Here is a 22935-nt window from a genome sequence, read left to right on the forward strand (position 1 = left end):
AGTACCACCAAAACAGCAAAGCCAGCATTTCACTAGGAGTGGGCCTCATGCCATGGAAGCCTAGATTTTGCCAAACATTTCCACCATTATGCCAAGGTCATCACTTAAACAAGTCTAAGTATCATGCAACAGATGCCCTCGTGTAATCAACAACTACCAAAATTGCTCCAGGGCCAAACGGGGGCCATCTATTATTCTCTGTTTCACGAAAAAGAAACACACTCAGACGTACAGAGACATGCACTAACAAATGCACAGACAACATCCACAATTTTTCAATTCTTACTTTCCAATGTCTTCTTGAGGGTGCATTCCAATCTCATCCCTGCAGGATGGGTGATTGGACCCTAAAAAGATCATGGCTGGAAGTGGAATACCTGGAACAATGTGGCCCTGATGCTGTTCACCTTAGACTGTTCTAAATGAAAAAAAAACTACTTACACTAACACTATTTCTGGTGAACACAAAATATTCTGGTAGATTCCTTACATTATGATGATCCTTCCAGGCATTAGACTAGTCTGGAAAACGTTTCCCCAGCAATAGAGCAATAGCTCCTCAGCGCTGCTAGGTGGCACTACATAGCTTCAGCCATGACTTCATCCACCGGACATGACAACATAGGAATACGCATGGTGCCAACCAGTGTGCTGGTCTCAGTTCCTGGTACTTCTCCTACTCTCCATCGGGGTGTGTGCAGAAGTACCAAGTAAACGCCAACAATAGTGACAATTACAGCATCGTTGTGTACCTGGGAATCTTAATATGAACAACATAACCTCATTAGTGGAAGGGAGGGAGGGCACTGAGGAATCTGCAGGAAGAATATGTACCCATGATAAATATTTTTCCTGCAGGTCAGTAACTTTTTCCTCTGATGGGTATTTCCTCCCAAAGATTCCACACCGTATGGGTGGGTCTCAAGGCAATACCTTCCTGGAAAGTGGGACTAAGTAGAGCTGATTGACACAGGAAGTTATGTAAGAAATCCCTGGCAAAGGACCATTGACTAAGTACCCGAGCTGTGAAGCAATAATGTTTAGCAAAAATATGAAAGGATGTCCTTGAAGCTGCCTAGCAGATGCCAGCCAGCCCCCACAGTGTTGCTGAAACGTGCCATGGAAGCAGCCAAGGCCCTAGTGGAGTAGGCCCAAATGGCCCCAGAGGGTCTTTCGTTGCCGAATTATAGCAGATCTTGATAAAGAGGATGACGCAATGAGGAATGGTGTGTTTGGTCACAGCCTAGCTTTTTAGCTACAGAAAAGCCCATAAAGACATAACCATTAATAGACAGAGACTCAGGAGTAAATCAGAAAGTCTCTCTTAAAATACAATAGTCAGTATCACCAAGGAAACCCACAGCATCTCTGGTAGCAAGGTAAAGTCTCATGGTTCACCCCTAAAACCAGGGGTTTTAATACAGATTTTCACACAAATAATGAGAGGATGCACATTCATCATGACCTGATCAAACAAGATAAAAAAGTCACAAATTCTAATGCACTATATCTCATCCTCTCGTTAGATGTGAGACCCTATCAGCTCCTGTTGCTGTCCAGAAATGCACAACACATTATGTTCCTTTTAGTGAACAATAAGTGTTGTCAACTAGACAGCGACAGGAAGCTACAGCCCGAAGGGTCGACCTTCAAAGAAAGGATTTATTCACAGCACACGAGCTCGAGGAATCTAGCCGGTTAGGTCACAGTGTTCTGCGCTCTACAGAGTCTGCAAAAACCATGAGGAGAAAATACATTAAGGGGGGCATTGGGAGGGCGAATAGGCACGAACAGTTGCTCAGAAGTTACTTCTATTTAACTAAAATAGTGTCCAAATAGGAACACGTGGCACAACTAAAGCACACTATTTAACAAACTTCTAAAATGATTTAGAAAAATACTTTCAAGTGCAATATTCTTCATTCATCAATTACGACTAGAATTTACCATTAAAATCAGCAGTATTCAAAAGGATTTGGCACACAAAAATGCATACCAAAATAACCTACAACACCTATAAGGTGACTTTGCTCTGGCACATCCCCCTCTTGAGAAATTGACTACTACTGGAAGTTTAGGAAAACACCCATACCTGGATAGTAACTGCTACAATTGAATGATTCTTGTAGAAATATCCTAGTTCTAGTACGCCTAAGGCATTTGCAAGCTTTCCAAATACATAACATATACACATAGTCAAACATTTACCCACGTCTATTTAGGGCCCATACGATACGACCAAGTGTTATTCTTTGAGTTATGTCCTTAAGATAGTCTGTAAGGCAGTTTAAGGCAGTGCTGTGGATTCCTATGTTCTATGTGCATGTTCTAGTTCTACCCAGGTCCGAATGTCGAATTCTAAAGGGGGGGGGTCATGGAATGGAGGTAACACCCAGAGCGAACTGCACATTATTCAATGGGACAAAGCGTGCTTAATTTGTGCCGGTGGTTTGCGGTTGAGTCGACTTTGACCCAGAACAAGTAAAAGAATGCTAGAAAAAGGGAAAAGAAGGAGGAAGGTGAAAACAATCACAAAGGGATGAAGAACTCAGCAACCCAAAATTCAGAACCCTCTTGGGAGGGCTTCTCAGAAAATAACTGGACCCTGTACTTATTCTTTTACAAATGAAGCAAAGCACAAAGGGCCCGCTGTAGGCAATTGTGAAATAACGAATTCTTAATACCGAATTTTACCGATTCGGTATTAAGAAATCAGTATTTCAGATGTAGGTAAGAATTCGGTAAAAAATATAGAATCCTTAATATTCATTATTACCGACTCGGTAATTGAGATTCAGTAATAAGGAATACCTACCCATTCATTCCTATGGGCTTGGAGGCCCATAGGAATGAATGTGAAGACACTCGGTATTACTGAATCGGTAATACCGGGAGGTATTTCAAAGGTGCTAGGGTCTGTTGCACCCCTGAAATGTGCATGTGTGCCCATGTGGCACACATACAAGCCCTAAGGGCATGGATGTGTGCCACATGGCAACCTCATGAGGTCGTTTGGGTTTACCCCCATTTCCTACGCAGACGATACTCAGTTTCTCTTCCCTTTTGATAAATTCACACCCCAGGTACAACTGGCTTTTTCCAATGGAATGAGGGCCATCTCGCACTGGATGCGGACCAACTTTCTACAGTGCAACATGGACAAAACAGAGGTCATTCTTATGGGAGAAGCCCCCCTCCTATGGACACCGGACTGGTGGCCTACAGACCTGGTAATCCCCCCTTTGCCTAAATTGTCGGTTAAAAATCTGTGGGTTCGCCTTGATCGTGATCTCAATATGAAAGATCACGTCAATCTAACTGCTGGCTCCTGCTTTCACGTTATTAGCATGCTACGCCGAGTCTTCCCTCTACTCCCTGATTCCACAAGAAAAACCATAGTTCAGACGATGGTTCTAAGTCGCCTGGACTATTGCAATGGCCTACTGTTGTCAGCTAATGAGGCCCCCCTCAACAGACTGCAGGTGGTGCAGAATACGGCAGCTCGGCTGGTTCTCAACGCTCCACCCCGAACCCCTTCTCTTCCTCTTCTTACGGAATTACATTGGCTCCCTATTCGCCAACGTATTCAGTTCAAGACATGCTGTATCATCCATAAGGCATTGGTCAATCTGGGTCCCCCATATCTCGCCGAGAAATTTGTGCCTTACACTCCCCTCAGATCTCTACGCACTAGTGCCGATCACTTTCTGGTGGTACCATAAATTAGAAAGGCCAGACAAGGTGCAAAAGCTCTCTCCTAGTGTGGTCCTCGTCTTTGGAATGAACTCCCGTTGCACCTGAGACAATGCGACGAACATCTGCAGTTCAGAAAAATGCTCAAGACATTCATATTCTGCTACGACTGATCTGTCTCCCTTTCTCCCTCTGAATATATAATCATCACCCCACAGTTCCGCAAGCGCAGAGATACCCCTTCGGGGGTCGATTCTAGCGCTATACAAACAAATACAAATGGCACTTCTAAAAAAGCAAGAAAGTACTTTTTTAAAGGAATTCAGTAATTACCACCAACTTGAAGTTGGTGGTAATTACCGATTTCTTAAGGCCCAAAATCACTCTTCAATGTGCTTTCTACATTGCATTTAAGGAATTGGTATTACTGATTCCTTACATGCAAGGGCAATAAGGAATCGTTATTCCTTATTACAGATTCTTTACCTACATCAGGAATGGCTAAATACCAGTCGGTAACAGTGAAATTTACTGAATTGCACAGTTACCGACCGGTATTTGGCCACCTACATCGGGCCCAAAATACCTAAATTGGATTTTCTTATGAAGTGTAACTTTAAATTGCTTGTTTGCCTGATAAACGCTGGCGGCTAGTGGGAAGCAAGCAGGAGATAGGGTGGAGCACTTCAACATTACAGATGTACAGACGCTCCAGCCACTGCGGCGCGCAACATCTGACTAAATCATGTCCTGGGCCATTATCTGGTATGCAAGAGAAGTGAGTCAAGCACCCACCTGGTATTGGCAGGGCCTTCCGCCACTCTACTTTCTATCCTCCACTTCTGAGAAAAGAAAATTGCTCCCACCTGGATGTTCAACCTCGTTCGTTTGTTTTAAGAGCATGAAATGGGACTTTTAACTCCAGTTTTTTGTAAACAAAAGGTGTCAATTAATGCAGTGAGCTCATGAGCTTCTAACAAAATGCATTCATGGAAAAAGAAAGCGCTCCTCTTTGCCAGCTCTGTTCATCTCATTTACATAGGAATATTTAAAGTTAGAGAGAAACTTGTACGTCTAACCTCATACCAATTTAGACTGCCACTGAACATATGGCGATAAGCCCTACGGAGGCTGAAAAAGGGTGAAAAGAGCATCAAGGGACATGCTTCATCAAGGTTAGAAAGTTGCATAGTAATTGAGTAGAAAGCTGGCTGTGGGTGTACTATACCAAAAAGAGGTATAATGTGCACAGAGTCCAGGGTGCCCTCAAAGGTATGGCAGAGGTTAAAATAGATAATACCTTACTCACAAGTTAGTGATAACTGCGCTGAGCAGTCAGGCTTATCAGAGGGTAGTGTTAAGCATGTATTGTACGCAGAAATGATGTCACACACTCAAAGACTGAATCCAGACCAATTGTTTGTATAAAAAGTTCTTACTGTGCTATTTTATCACTAGAACCACAAATCACAAAGTGCAGGTAAGTTATACAGTTTGTAAAACTGGTAATACTTTTCTAGAATGCAGTATAATTTTATAAATGCACTAAATTCTTTGCTGTTTTGGACTTTGCAATGATAAAGATATGCAATGCAATATAACAGTTCAATGTATTCCTATGAAGGAAAACAAGGTTAGTGACTTGCAGGTAGGTACTTCGTTTTGAAGTGTAGTCTCGGGCTGGTAGCACTTACACAGGGCAGGGGTCAGATAGGGGTCAGATAGGTAAAGAGAGTACCCCTCAAAGGCACAGGGGCGTCCGGGTGCGGAGGTCAAAGTAGAGGTCGCGGCCCAATGTAGTGCTGTTTTAGTCAGGATAATCTGAAGAGCACCGGACACAGGTACCTTCGGGTTCTGGGTCAGGACCCAGGGATCAAATAGTAGGCACAAAGGAGGCCAGAAGTAGGCACCAAAAGTGCACCTTCAGCAGCTCTTGGGCGGTAGGGTGCTGAGTACAAAGTAGGTGTCTGGCTCCCAATACAAACCAATGGGGGATGTCAGCTGTGAAGAAATGCTCCAGGCTTGGCACAGGAGGCTTGCGAAGGGATCCAGCAAATGGAAGGCAAAGTTGGAGTGTTGTTGGGTGCAGGGACACTGTCGATCGGGCACCCGAAGGCCACTGTGTTGGGTTTACTCTTCAGGTCCTGTTGCGGTCCGAAGGACCCTTCAAGATGAGGCTGCAGGTGTTGCAGTGAAGTTCAGTTGTCATTGTCCACTTCTCTGCACAACAGCTCTTCGGTCCGTCTTCTTCTTGCCTTGTCCAATCTAAGGAGCAAGGTTCAGGGGTGCCCCTAAATTGGGGTGTTGCAGGGGTATGCAGGTAGGACCAATGGCTACCTTCCCTGGGGTGTCTACACTCCCTCTTATGCCACCCTCCAGTAGGAGGGGGACATATGCCTCATCCTGATTGGGGGAGTCCACTCATCTTCAAAGAAGAGGGGACTGAGATGTGTGCTTAATTACGCCTTCCACACCTCAGGGGTGGGGTTGGCAAAGGGGAGCACAGCTTCCTTTCGGTCTAGGTTTTCCAGCCCATTCTTGCGCCCAAAGTGGGGGTCGGAACCAGTGGTAGCCAATTGCTGATGGGAGCAGAGGATGGGGCAGCTAACAAAGGCGCCACACCTTTGAAGCTTCCCCTTCATGGATCCTGACCATTCTGGGGTAGAAGGCATGACACCTCTGCCCAGCCTGTGTTTTATTTTAGGACCCAGAGAGCGGGGACTTTCTACTCAGGGGTCCAGAAACCTGTCTGGTGGTGGTAGATGGCTGTGAGCCAGTCAGGAACCACACAAGGCTTATTGTTATTCAGGGGGCGTCTCTAAGATGCCCTCTGAGTGCATTTTACATCAAATCCCACACTGACATCCGTATGGGTTGAATGTGCTGAGAAGTTTTGTACTAAACTTCCCAGTTTTCAGTGGAGCCATCATGGAGCTGTGGAGTTCGTAATGACAAACTGCCAGCTCCTATACTCAGAATGGCTTCAATGCTCTTAAAATGTCTGTGAATGGCACAGGCATTGTAAGGGGCGTAATGCTGAAGCAGCTATGTCCTCTGCGGTGGTATGGGGCACTCTGCCTGTAACGCCTGTTAGAAGGGTGACTTACCCATGCAACAGGCAGTGTTGGTGAGCATGGCACACATGTCGACTCTTCAGACTGCAATGGCAGTGTGTGGGTGTTTGGGTGAGGGGTCTCTGAGGGTGGCATAATACATGCTGTAGACCTTAGAGGCCTTCTCTGGTCACAAGACCCTTTGCACCAGGGGTACCTTTTACAATAGACTTACATGTGGCCCAGAGGTGTGCCAATTGTGGGAACAAAGGTACAGTTTTGGGAAAGAACACAGTCTCTAGAAGCCTGATTGGCAGGGACGCAGGGCACACTGGTAAAAAGTTAGGGGGCAACCATGCAAAAAGGGGCACTTTCCCACAAACAGCTTAACAATCCTCCCAAATACATGTATAGATAAAGAAGATCTCCCAATTTTTCTAGCTATCTACTTCTTATAGAAAGGCATTCCATAGCTTCCTATTGGTCTGTAAGTGCTTCTATGCAAATGCTAGTACTTCGGCCCTTATCTAATTTATGAACAGCTTGTTTTCTGTGCAATAAACTGCTAACACATTGAATTGCCGCAGTAGCCCAAAAGGTGTTTGACCTAAAATGACCAGCTCATCTGAATATGGACATTTTTTAACAGGGTATGCTTTAATTTGGAGGGGGTGCGGGGGGGGGGGGGGAGCATCCTCTCTCAACCACAGGTGCAAGCAAATCAGATGGGGAAAAAAGAAATAGTACAGGCTAGAACATAGCTCTGATTGAGAGCATAATTACATTCAGACCTTCCTCGACACCGCTCCACAAATACTCTGCAATGCCATAACCAACAAAGAGTGCATCTTCTTAGAAAAATTAGTAGACCAAACGAGAGAGGTTTCTCTTATGGGTCTTGCAGTGTACTGTGTCAAAGGCAGTACAGAGGTCGCCAAAGAAGGGGGAAAGGTGTGCACTCTCTGTGACTATCAAACTCTACAGCAGACACCAACGGGAAGTTCCCGAGTGGATCTTATTCAAAACACCACAAAACCCACCCTGTTCACTTGGGATTAAGGAACAGCCTTCAACCCTGTCCTCCAATCAGTATAAAAAGACACCTGTAAAAACTTTGCAGAAGTAACCCTAACGAACCTTAACTTACATAAAGTTGAGCTGTGAACTTGTGCCATTTTTTAATTCACTTTTAAGTTAATTCCCAACCATAAAATATGCATATTGATGGTTACAGCTAAATAGTGCAGTTTAAATTAATAGCCCCTAGTGCAGTAAACTCGTCCATTGTCTAGTACCTGTATAATCATTTTAAGTCCAATTAAAAGAAAAAATTGCTTGGGGAAAGTGGCCCTCCTTTCTATAAAAACTATTCTCAGACATCCTAAAAAAATTCTGAATTAAATAAATTATAAGAGCATTTTCAAACTAGCTATTTTTTCAAACCTGAAAAAAGTTACAATTTAAATAAGTCTTTAACTCTGAACTAGAATCTATAGAGACAGTGCTACCGTCCGTAAAACATGAAAGTGCTATAAACCACTGGACTGGTTGAACTCCATCTGCCGACAAGGTACGAATACACGTCTCCCTACAATACTGGTTTATCTCACCAATTGCTAACAAACCTCTAATCAAGGAAATTGGCAAAGTTCATAATCCAGGACCCTACATTTTATAATAACTGTTTATTTGTATTGCATACTAGAGAATCACAGGATACTTCTCAGCCATATGAATCCACTAAAACAAGAGGCAGGTCAACAGGTCATGTAATACAGGTCTCGGTAGTGGCAAGAAAAAAAGATGCACGTTTACCCCATGTGGAAAACACTGGATATATAAAAAAGAAAATCTGATCCTGCCCATACAAAAGAAGGAATACCTAACTCAACTAATAAGATAACTAAATTCATTTAGTATTATAAGACTGGAGGCTCGGGTCATAGCTGTATCATCTTCAGGTTGCAAATATAAGATTGGGACAGTTTTTCTATTATTTTGGAAAATAAATTAGATCTCCGGGTTCTTGGGCACTTACTTCAGTGTTTCATGGTGCACATATGCGAACCAACACACAGTGTTAAAAAATTGGGGCTATTTTCTATACCGTTTACAGGCTACAGACGGGAGGCCTGGAAATTATGCAGAAATAACAATTTTTGTAAATCACAAATACAAGGACGGTATGCTCTGTTATGTTAAAAATCCATGGACGTATCTATTTTACTAAGAGACAGCTACTGTAAAATGTGTAACAAGTGAAAAGGCGTCCAGGGAGCTCAGGGGTAAACAATCTATTATTTTCTGGATGCTACTGTGAGCCCACTGGGCTCATAAACAGGTATTTAATAGGGTCCAAGTGCAATATAAGTGATGGGCAAATAAAATCATTACAAAAAGTTTGAATAAAGACTTTAACAACATATTGACAGACATCTGGAGTATCTAACAGACACAGTCTTCTCTTGAATATGGAAAACACTCACCTTTTCACTAGCCACACAAGTACTTCAGAAACCAGTGGGAAGTTAGGAGTACGGAAATTCTCCATCGAGATGAGGCGGGGGTATCCCAGCGCTCTCATCATCTCAGTAAAGTCTGGAAGACAGACATGGGAAATGAAAAATTAAAGTTGCTAGATGCTTCTACTAAGCTTAAGCATATGAACAGTATTAATTGAGAAGTCAGATTTTATATTTCAGAAATTGTGCATTCAGATTGAACAGTAATCTGAATGACAGTCCTGGTGTGCAAGGCTTTTAATGAGAGCCATGTGCCAAGAGAAATCATTCTTATCTTTCTCCGACACTATAGCAAATTGAGTGTACTGAGGTAAAGATTTTAGTCATTTATGAAGCCCTGAAACCTGCTGTCTAAGGCGTTAGTATGAGGTGTGTGTGCAGTCTGAGAGATGAGCAAAAGATATCACAATTGGTTTTACAACCCTACTAGACATCTTCAAACAAAGGGACATTCAAGAACGCTTATTTGTTGGTGATTGCTGATCACGAATATGGAGTAGGGCTCTAGTTTCCATATTTTAACTGCATGGCCACATTTACTGTACACGTTTAGACCGGTATAGATTGTGAGATATCTCTGTTGCCTAAAGGAATTCATGGCAGCATGTTACCTCAGAGATATCTCCGCTGTACTGCATACATTTTTCCAATATCTCACTCTATGAGCACGAGTGGGAAATTAGAGAAATATAAAACACATTTTGTTTTTCTCTTTTCTAGGAATGGGATTTTCAGCAAAAAAAGACTTCCCTTCCTCAACACCTCATCTGAAAATGTGCAAGACTGTTGCCTTTTGTAACATTTACAGCTAGGTAACACACACTTAGGGTTAGATATGCAGGGAAGTGTGTGTAAAGCATAACATAATATATGAGGAGGCCAAACTTAGACCTCTGTGGGTGTACAAGCATTTGCATGGACCATTCCAATTACTCTCCTATGAACTTCGACTGGTGTTTGTTTGCAACTGTGGAATTATGGCACACCTGGACGACAACTTTACATATACAAATGATGCAGAATAAATAGTGAATGGCACCTAAATAGTGTGAACAAAGCAAACACAAAGAGATGATGGACGGAGTGCTGAAACTTTTCAGACACTCACCTCCAGTCACAAATCTGGGTTGAATCCATCATTGTTCTTAAGCTCACTTTGCCACCCCAGTTCAGACACAGCTATATGCAAATCAGTCTTGACCCTGTGCCTCATGGGAACAGTCCATCCCCGAACTGCCAAGCCATGTCTTCCCTTCACCGGAAACAAGCATCCTGCGATCGGTTTCTGGCTAACAGCCCTCATCAGCCACGCTAGCTTGAATCCAGTGGCAAAGTGAGCAAGGGACTTATGTCTGGGCATACCCTGCCAACTTAGGGCGAACAAAGTAAACACAAAGAGATGATGGACGGAGCCCTGAAACTTTCCAGACACTCACCCCCAGTCACAGATCTGGGTTGAATCCATCATCATTCTTTAGCTCACTTTGCCACCCCAGTTCGGACACAGATATTTGCAAATCAGTCTTGACCCTGTGCCTCATGGGGACAGTCCAGCCCCAACTGCCAAGTCGTGACTTCCCTGGACCGGAAACAAGCATCCTGGGACCGGTTTCAGCGCTCCGTCCATCATTTCCTTGTTGGAGTTAAAATTTCCATGGTGAGTGTGGAAAATTAGAAAAACTGATATTTTAACTAAAACCAGATGCAGATGCAGCCATTTATTCCCCACCCCTCAACATCTGAGAGGCATGGAAAAGAGCGATTTGGCTATCCAGGCCCCATTACGCGTAGTATAGCAGAAGACTACCAATGCTGGGGAGTTAAGTATAGGCACCATAAAAAATATATGATACTTGGAAGCTGCGACAGACCGAGATACAAGACCATAAATTAGTGCACACATTTAATTTATCTAGCGCTCACAGTGCTGGTGTCACTGATGCACACTTCACTAACTAGAGCCACACCCAATTAAACCTGAGTGGGAGTAGAGAAACTAGCCAAAAATCTTGGACACTGAGGAGGGGTGGTTTCACTAAAACCTACAGAAGTACACAACGAAAAAGGGCTGAACGGAAATACTGCCAACGAACAAAGAGCGACAAATACATTTGATGCTATATTGGAGCCTTTTTCCGGCAACCTATGAAGGTCTGGAAAGTAAAATGTAATCAATAACAATAAATCTAAATGTACTTTGGGTTGATCAGTGAACAAAGTGGAGTCTGCATTGTTGGGACATACCTAATGGTTCAAGAACTACAAAAGCAAAAACAATGACCTGCAAACCAAGATGGGGGTATTGGAGAACCGAACGGAAGACTCAGGGCCGCTACAGGAGGAATAACATTTGGATTGTAGGTATACCTCAACAAACTGAAAGGCAAAGCATGGAACTATACTCGATGGTGTGGTTTGCCAATCAGGTAGTACCAAAAGGTCTTTCAAAGTTTTTCAATAGTGCAGGAGTAGAGTACTAGCAGCCCCTTTGTAGCCCCAGCATTCCCTCCCCTGATCTTAAACCCATTGGCATCACCCAGACTGGTAGTGGCACGCCTATTAAATATACATGGGGCAAGACAAAATTGCCAATTCTTAGTGGGGGCAGCAGGGTTCACCTTTTTTCCTGAGTCTAAATTAATGGTACAGTAGCAAAGAAATGCATTTTAAATTATTCAGATTAAACTCAAAAGTAAAGACTTAAATATGTGTCGCTCTTTGCTGCAAAACTCTGAATAATAGATAATGGCATCATGCGTTACTTTTTTCACCCAGATGAACCTATCACATGAACTGAGAAAAAGTTGCAAAATGTGACAATGGAAGTCTGACAAGGGAAGCAAAAGAAAAATAAAGAAATAAGGCAACTACAAACTGACACAAAGCGAGTCCAAGGTTGAACAAATAGAGACAGTAATGGAACTAATACAATGGAGGGACTTCACAGCGAAAAGGCCTACAAAAAACATCTGAATTGGCAGAGACTTAGGCTGAAATAGGACCAGACTCTAGAAATGATGCCCTTGAGACGGAGGAAGACTTTAGGGTTACCCCTGTAAAATATCACTAACTGATCCGACCAGATAAGTTAAATGCTGATACAGGACTAAGAAAATGAGATGCAGCGGTAGGCGGGGGGATGGATGAACATGAACAATGCACTATAACAAGCTGCAAGCAGAAAGCATTTATATGCATGCCAGTTAGGGCAGGATTCATGTAATTGTAGGCCTTTACTTTCAGGGGTAAGGGCAGTGAAGGTGAACAGACATGCTTATCCTGGGTAGGAAAGCCCTCAGAATTGCTCTGAAGAGCTGTGCTAACTATGTATCTTTTTCCTCTGATTTCTGTCATTTTTCACCATTAGTAAGCTCTTAATGCTAGATCACACAGCTGTGGGGACTCAGATCAGTTAACTGACGTGAGACCCACTCAACTGTGTTCTAAAGTTGAGAGGTCAACTGAGAGCACACTTCCTTCAGAAAGTGACTACTACCCACTCTGACAAGGTTCTGGAAGACTGGAGGTAGTGTCCGAGTAAGATACTCATAATACAGGTCTTCTTACTTTTACTCTTCTGGAGAAATCCCTACTGCCCTGTCCCATGTAAAATGTCAACTCAGTGTCCTTAAAGTAAGTCCCTTAAATCCACATTATGCAGAATTTTGTACACGCCTGTGAATGATAGAGTGAGGCCTGTATCTGACCCAGTGTGAGAAAGGGAGAGAGTTGTTTTTTTCAAAATAGTGACTGTCTTTTCAGACCTGACACATTGACATTATGAACTGTGTTGCTAACCCCTAACAGTAATTTTTATGGGCAGTGTGCTAGGCCATCAGGTTCCTAGGTCTCACCTATGCAGCGCGCAAGCGCTGTTAGGAGAGACCTCTTGAAATCGCTCCGGACTTTTGTGGAAACTCGTTCATGTTCTGCACTGTTTCCAATTGGCCCTTGTGCATGTGCTGCGTTTGCCTTGCGGGAGCGAGCAGCAGCGCCATCTGTTAGCAGTTAGCTGTTAGCAAGCAGCGCCTGCCGCTGCTCGCTCCCGTAAGGTAAACATTGTAGATGCTTGCGGGCCGTGCCAGCCTTTCAGCGCTTGTTTTTTGTTTGTTGTAGTATGTTTGTATTGTCTCAAAAAGCCCCTATCCAACTGCAAGATGAAAATAAAAGCAGTGCCTAAAAACCTACAAGGATAAATGTGGTGCTTTGCCCTTTGTTCATTCATCCACAAAACTACACTCCAAAAATCTGAATTTAAGGTTTCTCATTCTTTGCCCAGGTCTGAAATTACTTAAATTGGCTCTGCTGAACAGGTTTGGAATCCAGGCACACAGGTAACAAACTCAGACAAGCGACCCCCAAATCTGTTTCCTATTAGACGAAGCAGACAGCCCAACGCAAGCAAAGTCTGATTTGCTCGTAATCTCCTTTGCAGTTAGTGTCCCTGAGCAGATGTACAACAAGCTCTTACTGTCGGCATTTAAATGGTCGTTTATTACAGCAGCCTTAAACATTTTCCATACCAAAAGCAGGAAGAAAAAAAATGCAGAGCGCATTTGCTCCAGGACCTCGATCATGAAGAGTTATGCCAGCCTGCGCTCCCCGTCTGGGTTTCGCTCCAGTACTCTGGCTGTGTTTGTTTATTTTGCTTATGTCTTTTTTGAAAGTGTGGCTGATGATGTTAGCTGCACAATGCCACAATGCCATAATTGGGCTATATTAAATTGAGGAATTGATATGTTTTTTCAAAACCGTGGCGAAAGACAGGGGGTATACAGTGGAGTTCTTTGGAATGCGGCGGAGTACTCGTGCCTGCATGGTAGGCTGGGATAAAGCACAGAAGAGCCTCCCCCCTCTCGCTCTCCACTCCCCAAACCCCTTTCCGAGCACTAACAGGGCGGAGGCAGCAAACGACTTGAGCAGCTGGCGGGTGCACTTCAGGTGCCAGCGAGAGAAGAAACAGCTATTTCTGAGGAATAGTGGCACAGCCAGGACCCTGCCACGCTGACCATGCCAAGGTGGAGACAAGCATTTGCAATGCAATAGGTCTCGAATTTACATAAGTTTGAGCTATCGGCATTGTAAATGACAATGCCTATTATTTATGTTTTAAAAGCCAAAACAGGAACAAAAGGCATTGTTATTTACAATGCCAATAGCTTAAACTTGCATAAATGCGCGACCTATTGCATTGCAAATGCTTGTTAAAGTAGTCACACTGCCTCTCCTGAAGATCTTCCTGATGCTTCCACTTTGATCTACAAACCTGAGGGATCTGACTTCTTGTCTGGGATGGCTGCACATTCTACCTGAATTAGCTTAAACCATCTCAGGAGAAGCTACAGTTGTTCATGACCTCTAACCATGCAGGGTCGGTGTCGTTGTGCGATTTGAGGCGTACCCTAGAATTCATAGGTTGCAGAAGTCAGCCATCACCATAACTAGTGGATCCCATTATAAGAATATTGTTTCAGGATGTAATCAACATCCAACATAGAGTGCCTGTTAGATTTGGGGGTCTCTAGTTGGCAGAGGTAGGTACCCTTCTTCAGCGATGCGACAACAGCAGCTGCGGCAGCGTCACGCTTCTTCTTCGTGAGTTGGGCTTCCAGCTCCTTGCTACACGCAGTACCTCAGAAGGCCCAGCACAACAGCAGGCACTTCAAATGAACTCATGGGAGCTGGTTGGTGAAGTCGGTTATCCCTGAGGCTTCAGCAGAAGGCAAGCTCAATTTCCAAGCCCTTGGAGATCCTTAACAAGTTGATGAAAGTAGCACAAAGTTCCTTCTCCTTTCTTTGGCAGTCAGGCAACCACTGCAGGCCAATCCCTCAAACAGCACTCATCTTAGTTATAGTCTCCTCCTTCAGTTTCTCTCTGGTTCCTCTCCTCAGCAAAGGTTCTTCTTGTTTCCCAAAAGTGATCTAAAGTCCTGGGGTCTGGGCCCCAATATTTATACTACTATTCTCTTTGTACTTTGAAGGCATTGAGTGTCTGTACCTAGTCCAAACCACTTCTGGTCAGTCATGGAGCACTTTGTTTACAGGACTCCATCTTTCCTTTGACAGTGTGGGCAAGGGACATTAGACGCACCACAGGAGGTGGAGCCAGCATTGTGGAAGGCAGGTACAGCCCTATTCAGGACCCTGGTGCTCCCCTCCCACCACTCTACATGCAGATTGGTCTGTTCAGCCCTGTGCTGACTCACACTGTCTCTTGGAATCCGCCAGCCCCTGTCACTCAAACTCCAGACAAGGAATACACAACATAGCAGAGGCAGGCTTGGACAGTTAGGCAAGAAAATACCTACTTTCTAAAAGTGGTATTTTCAAACACAGAATGTTAAAACCAACTTCACTAAAAGATGTATTTTATCATTCTGAGTTCAGGCATACTAAACTGACTTAGTTCCCCGAGTCAGTTAGGATTATAAGATGTTATAATCAAACTGCCCATTCTGGCCTATGGGGAACAGGTCGCCTTGCAATAGTGAAAAACGAAAATGGCTGTAATTCACTATCAGGACATACCACACACATCAGGGCATGTTCTACCTTTTACCTACAATGCACTCTGCCCTTGGGCCTACCGTAGAGGTGACTAATATACAGAAAAGGGAAGGTTTAGGGACTGGCAAGTGGGTGCAATTGCCCAGTCAACATGGCAGTATCTGACTGCACAGAGGCTCTGCAATGCCAGACCTGAGACACACTTTACAGGCTGCTTCTGTGGGTGGCACAACCAGTGTTGCAAGCCCACCAGCAGCCTTTGATTTACAAGCCCTGGGCACACTCAGTGCACTGTACTAGGGCCTGACAAGTAAACCAAACCAGCCAATCATGGAGTCACTAATCCATACATCAATTTACTATAGGGAGAGCATATGCACGTTAGCACTGATCAGCAGTGGTAAAGTGCCCTAAGTCATTACACCAACAAAAACAGGTCAGACAAAATACAGGAGGAAGGAAAAAGGTGAGGAATGACCCTGCAAAAAGGACCAAGTCCAACAGTGCCACAAAAGTGTAGCTGTGAGGAGCAAATTGCAGGAGCAACTTTCTGCTGGGAATAACGTTCCTTTCAAGATTAGGATAGGATAGGCTTGCGCCCAAGATTCATCAAGAAGTGCTACTGTGATTAGCCTATGCAAGGAAAGACTGCTGACTGAGGTTAATATACTCTACTGCACCTTCCTAGAAGAAAGGCCACTTGCCAGTGAGGATCAGAGCACAGCCAAACTGAGATTTTGCATCCTTATGGGTTCAACTGGGTAAAGACTTTTAAAAGGTGATGAAAGACGTTCATGGTTTAGTGGAAATAATATTCAGTCTCAAAGGTTCAACCAAACTTGTTCAACAGGACAGCAGTTATAAAGACATGAATAACAATCTGCAAGAACAAAATCATACAAGGGTAAATTTGAGGAATTGGAGAACACCTCACAACGCAACAATGTTCATAGTGGAGTGATCCCCAAAGGAGCAGGGGACTCCTAATCTTAATTATAAGTTCTGTTCTGAAGAACACTGGAGTTAAACGATTCAGAGCTGAATGAGCTAGACTGAATCAGATCAACAGGAAATCAAGCATCAGATATCATGAACACAGAATTCTATTTTCAACTTTTAAAAAAGGATCATGGAAGCAGCCAGCAATCAGCCATATGGTCAGCCCACTTTTAAGATACATCTGTTCTAACACTCCTGAAATGCAGGTTGTACCAATAAGTTACTAACTTTTTGATGTTCCGCAACTCAATCTACCGGTGGGGTCACCCATTCAGGATCATCTTTGAGTTTTAGAATCACAAATATCAGTTAAATCCTTGAAGATAGCTAACGAAATACTGAGAATATTGATGATTTACCTACAGATATCTAAAAGACCTCAGCTCTCAGGGGCAGATTTGAGGGACCCACTGGCTGAGAAAGGGGGGGGGGGGGTTGTAACCCTATACATGATTGACCTCTGGCTCCTAGAGCAGTGCAGGAAGCTATGAGATCAGGAGATCAGGACGAACAGGGAAACATTGGCATCATCTGCAATTAGCTCGTTTAAGACTTCTGTCTCTTATTAACTCCTCTTATACCCTCATTGTCTCTTGTTCTGTGGACAGCCACTGTAGGTACAGTGTAAACAAGAGGAGTGAGAAAGGGCATCCCTGTCTTATTAATTCATTATTCACCTCCCTAATAGAGGTGGGGGTGGGTTTTTCATTCTGAAGTAAGAAAGAAAAAAAGGAAACAGGTGCCCTCGGGGAAACAGCGTCTGACATTTGTTCTTGGTCTTTGAATGAACTGCAAATGTTACGAGATAAGATTAAGGGGGAGGAGAGCGAGCTGCGCAAGCCGGGCCCAGACAATGGGAGGGGAGGCAGCCACATTGTGGAAGCCCAGTGCTAGTGATTTAGTCATGTATAAGGGTTAATTTGTTATTATATGTTCATGCATTCTGCAGTCTTTATTTCCTGTGTTTGTTGTGCAAATCCTTATAGACGGATGTTAATTGTTAAATAGTTTGAGTTATATGGGATGCATTCACTCCCATCAGGAATAGGGACTTGCATATGGAGGAGCTAGCTTTTTACGTGGAATGCTTTCTCCCTAGACCGTATAGTGGCATTTGTAAGCAGTTGCTTGGTAGCAAGTGTGATCTTGTGCAGGTTGCTCACTACGGTAGCCTCGCTGTAGGTATCTGTATAAACACGTTTAGAGCAATGAAGGGAACAACGGAGTGCTGCAGCTCAAATAGCAGAAACCACAAAAATTCCACAGAGAGCACTCAGCCAGGCAGGAATGCAAGCGTGGTTATTGATCGACATAGGAGAAAAAGAAGGTTCAAGGCACTTGCCAACAAAGTGTTTAAGAAAAGAAGAAATACAATTATTCACAGTGGTGCAACTAACCTGGAGTATAACCCTTCCACCATACTACTATGTGGAAATAACATTCCAAAACAAACTAACAGAGAGGTGGGTCAGCACCCAACAAATAGTGGTAATGTGTTGAAATACAACTATTTCATGCATACGTTTCTATGAAAGACAAGACAATAATTTTCATGACAATTGACACTGAGTCACAACAAATGGATATGAAGAGAATTTCTTCTTTCAATAAATCTTTATTCATCTTTTTTCTCTTCTAAAAACCATATCAGTAGCCAATGTCTTTTGTCCGACAAGGACTTCTTCAGGGCTTCAATATGTATGTTAGCGTCACCAATCCATCTGCGTCTGACGAATTAAATGTTCATCAAAAAGTGTCAACTCCGCAATTGTCAAAATTTGGAGTATGTTTGCTCCTGCCAAACAACAGCATTGCGCCTGCTTCAATAGAGGTTATTGATCTGTAGAGGGAGGGAGCTCCTTGAAGAGACAGACTACCCGTGGGGTAGAAACAGAGTGTCTTGAGCTTGTGGGATATTTTCTATTTAAAAAAGCAATTACAACAGATTGGCGATTTCCAGGCCCTCATCTGGGATGAAAAGGGTCCGTGGCCGGTGTCAAAGCTTGCCCCGCCTTGGGCTCCGCTGGCGCGCATCGCAGGCAGAGTTCGGGTTGTGTATGCTGCATACCGTGCACACGCTGCACAAGACATTGCATAGAAGACTTTGTAAAGAGTGATGGGAAGTGAATAGCTTTCAATCCTGGTGAGGAAGGCTGCAGAAAGGCGATGTGATAATAAAGGTGTGCAGCACCCATGCTGGAAGAAGAAGTGTGGGGGCCATGCGCCTATTTATTAGCAACACAGTGCCCATGAAAGAAGAAGTGCAGTGTTGTGTGCCTTTCTATTATCAACACTTCATTAACACCTTGGCTGCTATGGGTTTTCCCGCTGGGTGCTGACATTTTATGATTTGCACTTTACATGACAAAGCCAGCTCGTCATAAGCACAGGGCAGGTAAAGCCCATGACGAGCTGGCTTTGTCATCAGCACTGAAGGGGTTAAACATGATGCACGGGGCCATGAAGCAGGCACCGCGCTGATAAAAGAAAGGCGTTTGGCCTGAAGTTGGCGCCGCATTGTAACAAATGGAGTTGGGGCAGCAACGGAGAACAAACAGAGGCCCGGTGAAACAAAGAGGACCAAATCCCCAGGGACAAACCTCCTTGTCATTGTTTTCCCTGTGCCACCCGGTTCGAGCCTTTTCTGCAGTTATCTGGTGCGAGGCGCCGCTCCCCTACAACAGGCAGAGCAGTAGTGTTTCCTGAGGCTGCTCCTCGGCGTGGCAAAGAGGAATGTAAACTAGGCAGCCATGCCCCTCTGCGCCTGTGAGAAAAGAAGACGGCGACCTAAAAAGTGCGGCGTCCCTGAAGCGGGCACCGTGCTGATAAAATAAAAGCCACACAGTGTCCAAAATCATATAAATAAAAAAAGTTTGAGCAATTCAAACACGCTACTCCAGCTTCTTTATCTTTATTGAATAAAGTAATTTAAAAAGGACTTGCAAACACATGCTCACGTTAAAACTATACCTTTAGGATGTCATAAGCAGTAAACAAATCAAATGAAACATGAAAGCAGTGCAGTGACAAGATTTACAGGTCTATTTTCAGTCACAATGGAAATCGAAAGGCATGGGGAGCAGCTGTGCGACCGCAGGCCAACAAATAAAGAGTGCTCTCAAAGTATCCAAAATAAACTGAAGAGAAAGAGCACATGTAATAGGGGAGTCCTCATGGGAGGGTACAAAAGTCCAAAAGGAGGGACTACTAAGTGTATTCACCAAACAAAAGCCGGCATTTACAAAGGACAGTAAGAGGCGCCAATGAAAAAGATCGGCAGTGCATGAAGTCCATATTGTAGACTCAGCATGTCTCGAAAAGACAGCATGCATTTGCTGTTGAGGCGAGACCTAAAAACAACTGGTTTTCTCAATAAACTTGACAAGATGCCACTCAATGATCACAGTAATTAGCTACCATGCTCACTGGATGTTACTTTGCTTTATAACTCAATTCCACATCAAGAAGGCATTGAAGCTGTTGAATGTTAACTTTCAAAAATGTGTGATGTAGGGCTAGCAAAAGAATACCAGACACATTTAATGGCACACATGAAAGAATGAGATTCAAATTAACAATAAGTGACGATTCAGAGAACTTTCTTGAAATGAGCGTAAATTTACATAAAGGCAAATGCGTAACTACACTATATATTATAGAGATCAACAGGAACAACGTCCTGATAAGTCAGAGTTTCTACCCTCATAGTCTTAAATACATCTTACATATTCACAACTGCTCATACTGAAACTGTAGGAAAGTGCCTACATTTATATGAGTACCCACCCACCGAATTTTGGCCTGATTCTTCAGGTTTTTTGATACTGTATAATGCACTGGGTCCTGCTGTCCAGGCCCAAATGCATGTACTATAATCCCTTAAAAGTGTATGTGCAATTGGCAAATCCCTTACTGGCATAATTAACATACTATAAGACCGTAGTATATGGTACTTCGGGTACCCAAGGCTAGTAGGTCAAGCATTACTAGTGGACTGCAGCCCTTGTTGAGCCACAACTGTTGTGACAAAGTGAAAAACGTGTCTCTAGGTCTGCCATTGCAGCCTAATTGGGCATATTCTAAACTGCTAACTCGACATGGCAAAATAACCCTTTTGCTAGGTTCAAACCTTCCTTTTTATTATCTGTAAATCATCCCTATGGTAGGCCTTTTTAACCCACAAGGCAGGGTGATGATATTAAAAAATAGACATGTCGAATTTACATGCCCCAATAGTAAAAACTTGCAATTTGTTGTTTACTGTAGCATGGGCAGTAGCCCAATCGGCTAACATGGAGTTTCACAAGCCAATGCGCTGAGTGATAACTTCCATGTTGGTACTTCAAGCTATCAGATTAATCATTGCATCAAACCAGACTTATTGCTAAAGTCGAATTTAAGGTACTTTTTAAGGCTAATGACTCTAGAAAGTCACCACGTTGTTGCCCAAAGCTCTGTTAGCCCTTCCCAATTGTCCACAGCTGTTGACCCGGAGACAACAGGCTGCCTCCACTAGGAAATGTGTATTGCTCCCAGGAAAGGAGAACAAAGGCTCCAAGGCAAGATGGTGGCTGGTCTTTCAGCCGAGTGAGCGCTCGTAGCCTGACCTTCTTGATCCCCCCGATGTGAGACGCCAGATCAGCATGGACTGCGGAAAAAACTACTAGCGAGTTGCTAACTGCTATGAGACACTAACTGCTACCGGGAATGCTGTGGGATTTCTGGCAAAATACTTCGTAGCGGGCCCAAGATTGCTGCGCTTCTGTGGCTGCGGAGACGTTTTCAGGTGGGTGTCTGCGGGACAAGGTAGGACTGTTGGCCGGTCCAGGATGGAACCGAAGAGTGCAAGGAGCGGAAAGACGGGCAGTACAGGAGGAAGCGTCACACTGAGCAAGCCTCCGGAAAACGCCTCAAACAAACAACAACGTGGAGTGGCTGAAGATTGCAACAGCAGCCCGGTCAGTAACACCGATAGTGGGAAAAGAGTGACTCCCGCAATCTTCATGGCAGCCAGGAAAGGCAAAATGCAGATTTTGGGACAGGACACACCCGAGGAAGCTGCCGCATCAAGAGACTCTGTCAAGGTGAGCGAGCAAGACGGTGGTATCACAGGATCTACTAAGACTAACACAATGGTAGTGAGAGAGGGGGACTCTGAGCTCTGTTCCAGTCCTACAGTGCAGAGACAAGTCTCACTACAGGATGCTAGGAGGGGGGAGGGCTCACCAGCCAAGGTGACTTCAGAAACACCTATAAACCTGGAAACAGAAGCTCTGTTGTCTTCTGGCAGCAGGGTGTGTGCAAACAAAATAGATAGCTCCAATGACGGTGTAGAAACTGAGGGTATAAATTTGATGGAGATAGATACAGAGCGGCCCTTTTTCTCGCTCTCAGACCACTCCAGCTCATCTGGTAACGAATCCCAACAGATGTCTGAAGATCCTTTTGGTTTAGCAAATGGGCGGTGGAGCGAAACTAGTAGTATATGTCAGGAGGAATAGTCCCCCGGAAATGATAACAGGGCATCTAGCTCTGGGACTGTATGCAAGAAAACTATACCACACGAACCACAGTGGATTAATACACAGGTCACTCTAGGTCAAACCTCAAAGGAGAAATTGGGCAATGGACCCAATAATGTGCCTTTACTGGGGCGGCAAGACCAACACTGTTCATTCGAGCGTCCAGAGGATATTTCATTGACAGTCATATACGAGACAATGATGGCACACAGAGAAGAAAGCCGGGCAGAAAGCCAGAAAACTCAAGGCACTTGCAGGAAATTGCAGACTTCGATTCAGATCGTGGCCAAATCCTGTTCAGAAATTGCGGAAAGGATATCCGAAGCTGAGAATCGAATCTCTACTCTTGAGGATGAGATGGCAGCACAAAAAATAGCCACTGGCGCGCTGACAACACACAGGAAGATTGAGGACATGGAAAATCGCCTACGGCGGAATAATTTAAGAATTTTTGGCGTACCTGAAGGGGTCGAAGGTTCAGACTCCCGGAAATTTGTTGTGAAACATTTACAGAGGCTTTCCTGGAACTGGCTCAGTGGGCATGGGACACTGAGATACAACGGGCTCACAGATTTCCCTTTCAAATGAAACAGAATCAAACCAATTTGAGGCCCAGAGCTATAATGATATGCTTGTCTA

General features: G+C 44.0%; 1 protein-coding gene across 2 annotated transcripts in view; it reads right to left on the reverse strand.

The window, feature by feature from the left end:
* IFT38 (intraflagellar transport 38) overlaps nucleotides 1-22935 on the reverse strand; it is a 963458-nt gene that overhangs the window by 917580 nt on the left and 22943 nt on the right. For both annotated transcript variants that reach the window (XM_086941404.1, XM_086941403.1), the window contains exon 2: nucleotides 9233-9344. In XM_086941404.1, coding sequence (XP_086797530.1) covers nucleotides 9233-9344 — 112 coding nt within the window. The remainder of the gene's footprint in view (nucleotides 1-9232; nucleotides 9345-22935) is intronic.

The sequence above is a fragment of the Lissotriton vulgaris genome, chromosome 10 (genome assembly GCF_964263255.1).
Source record: "Lissotriton vulgaris chromosome 10, aLisVul1.2, whole genome shotgun sequence".
In the NCBI taxonomy this organism is placed as follows: domain Eukaryota; kingdom Metazoa; phylum Chordata; class Amphibia; order Caudata; family Salamandridae; genus Lissotriton; species Lissotriton vulgaris.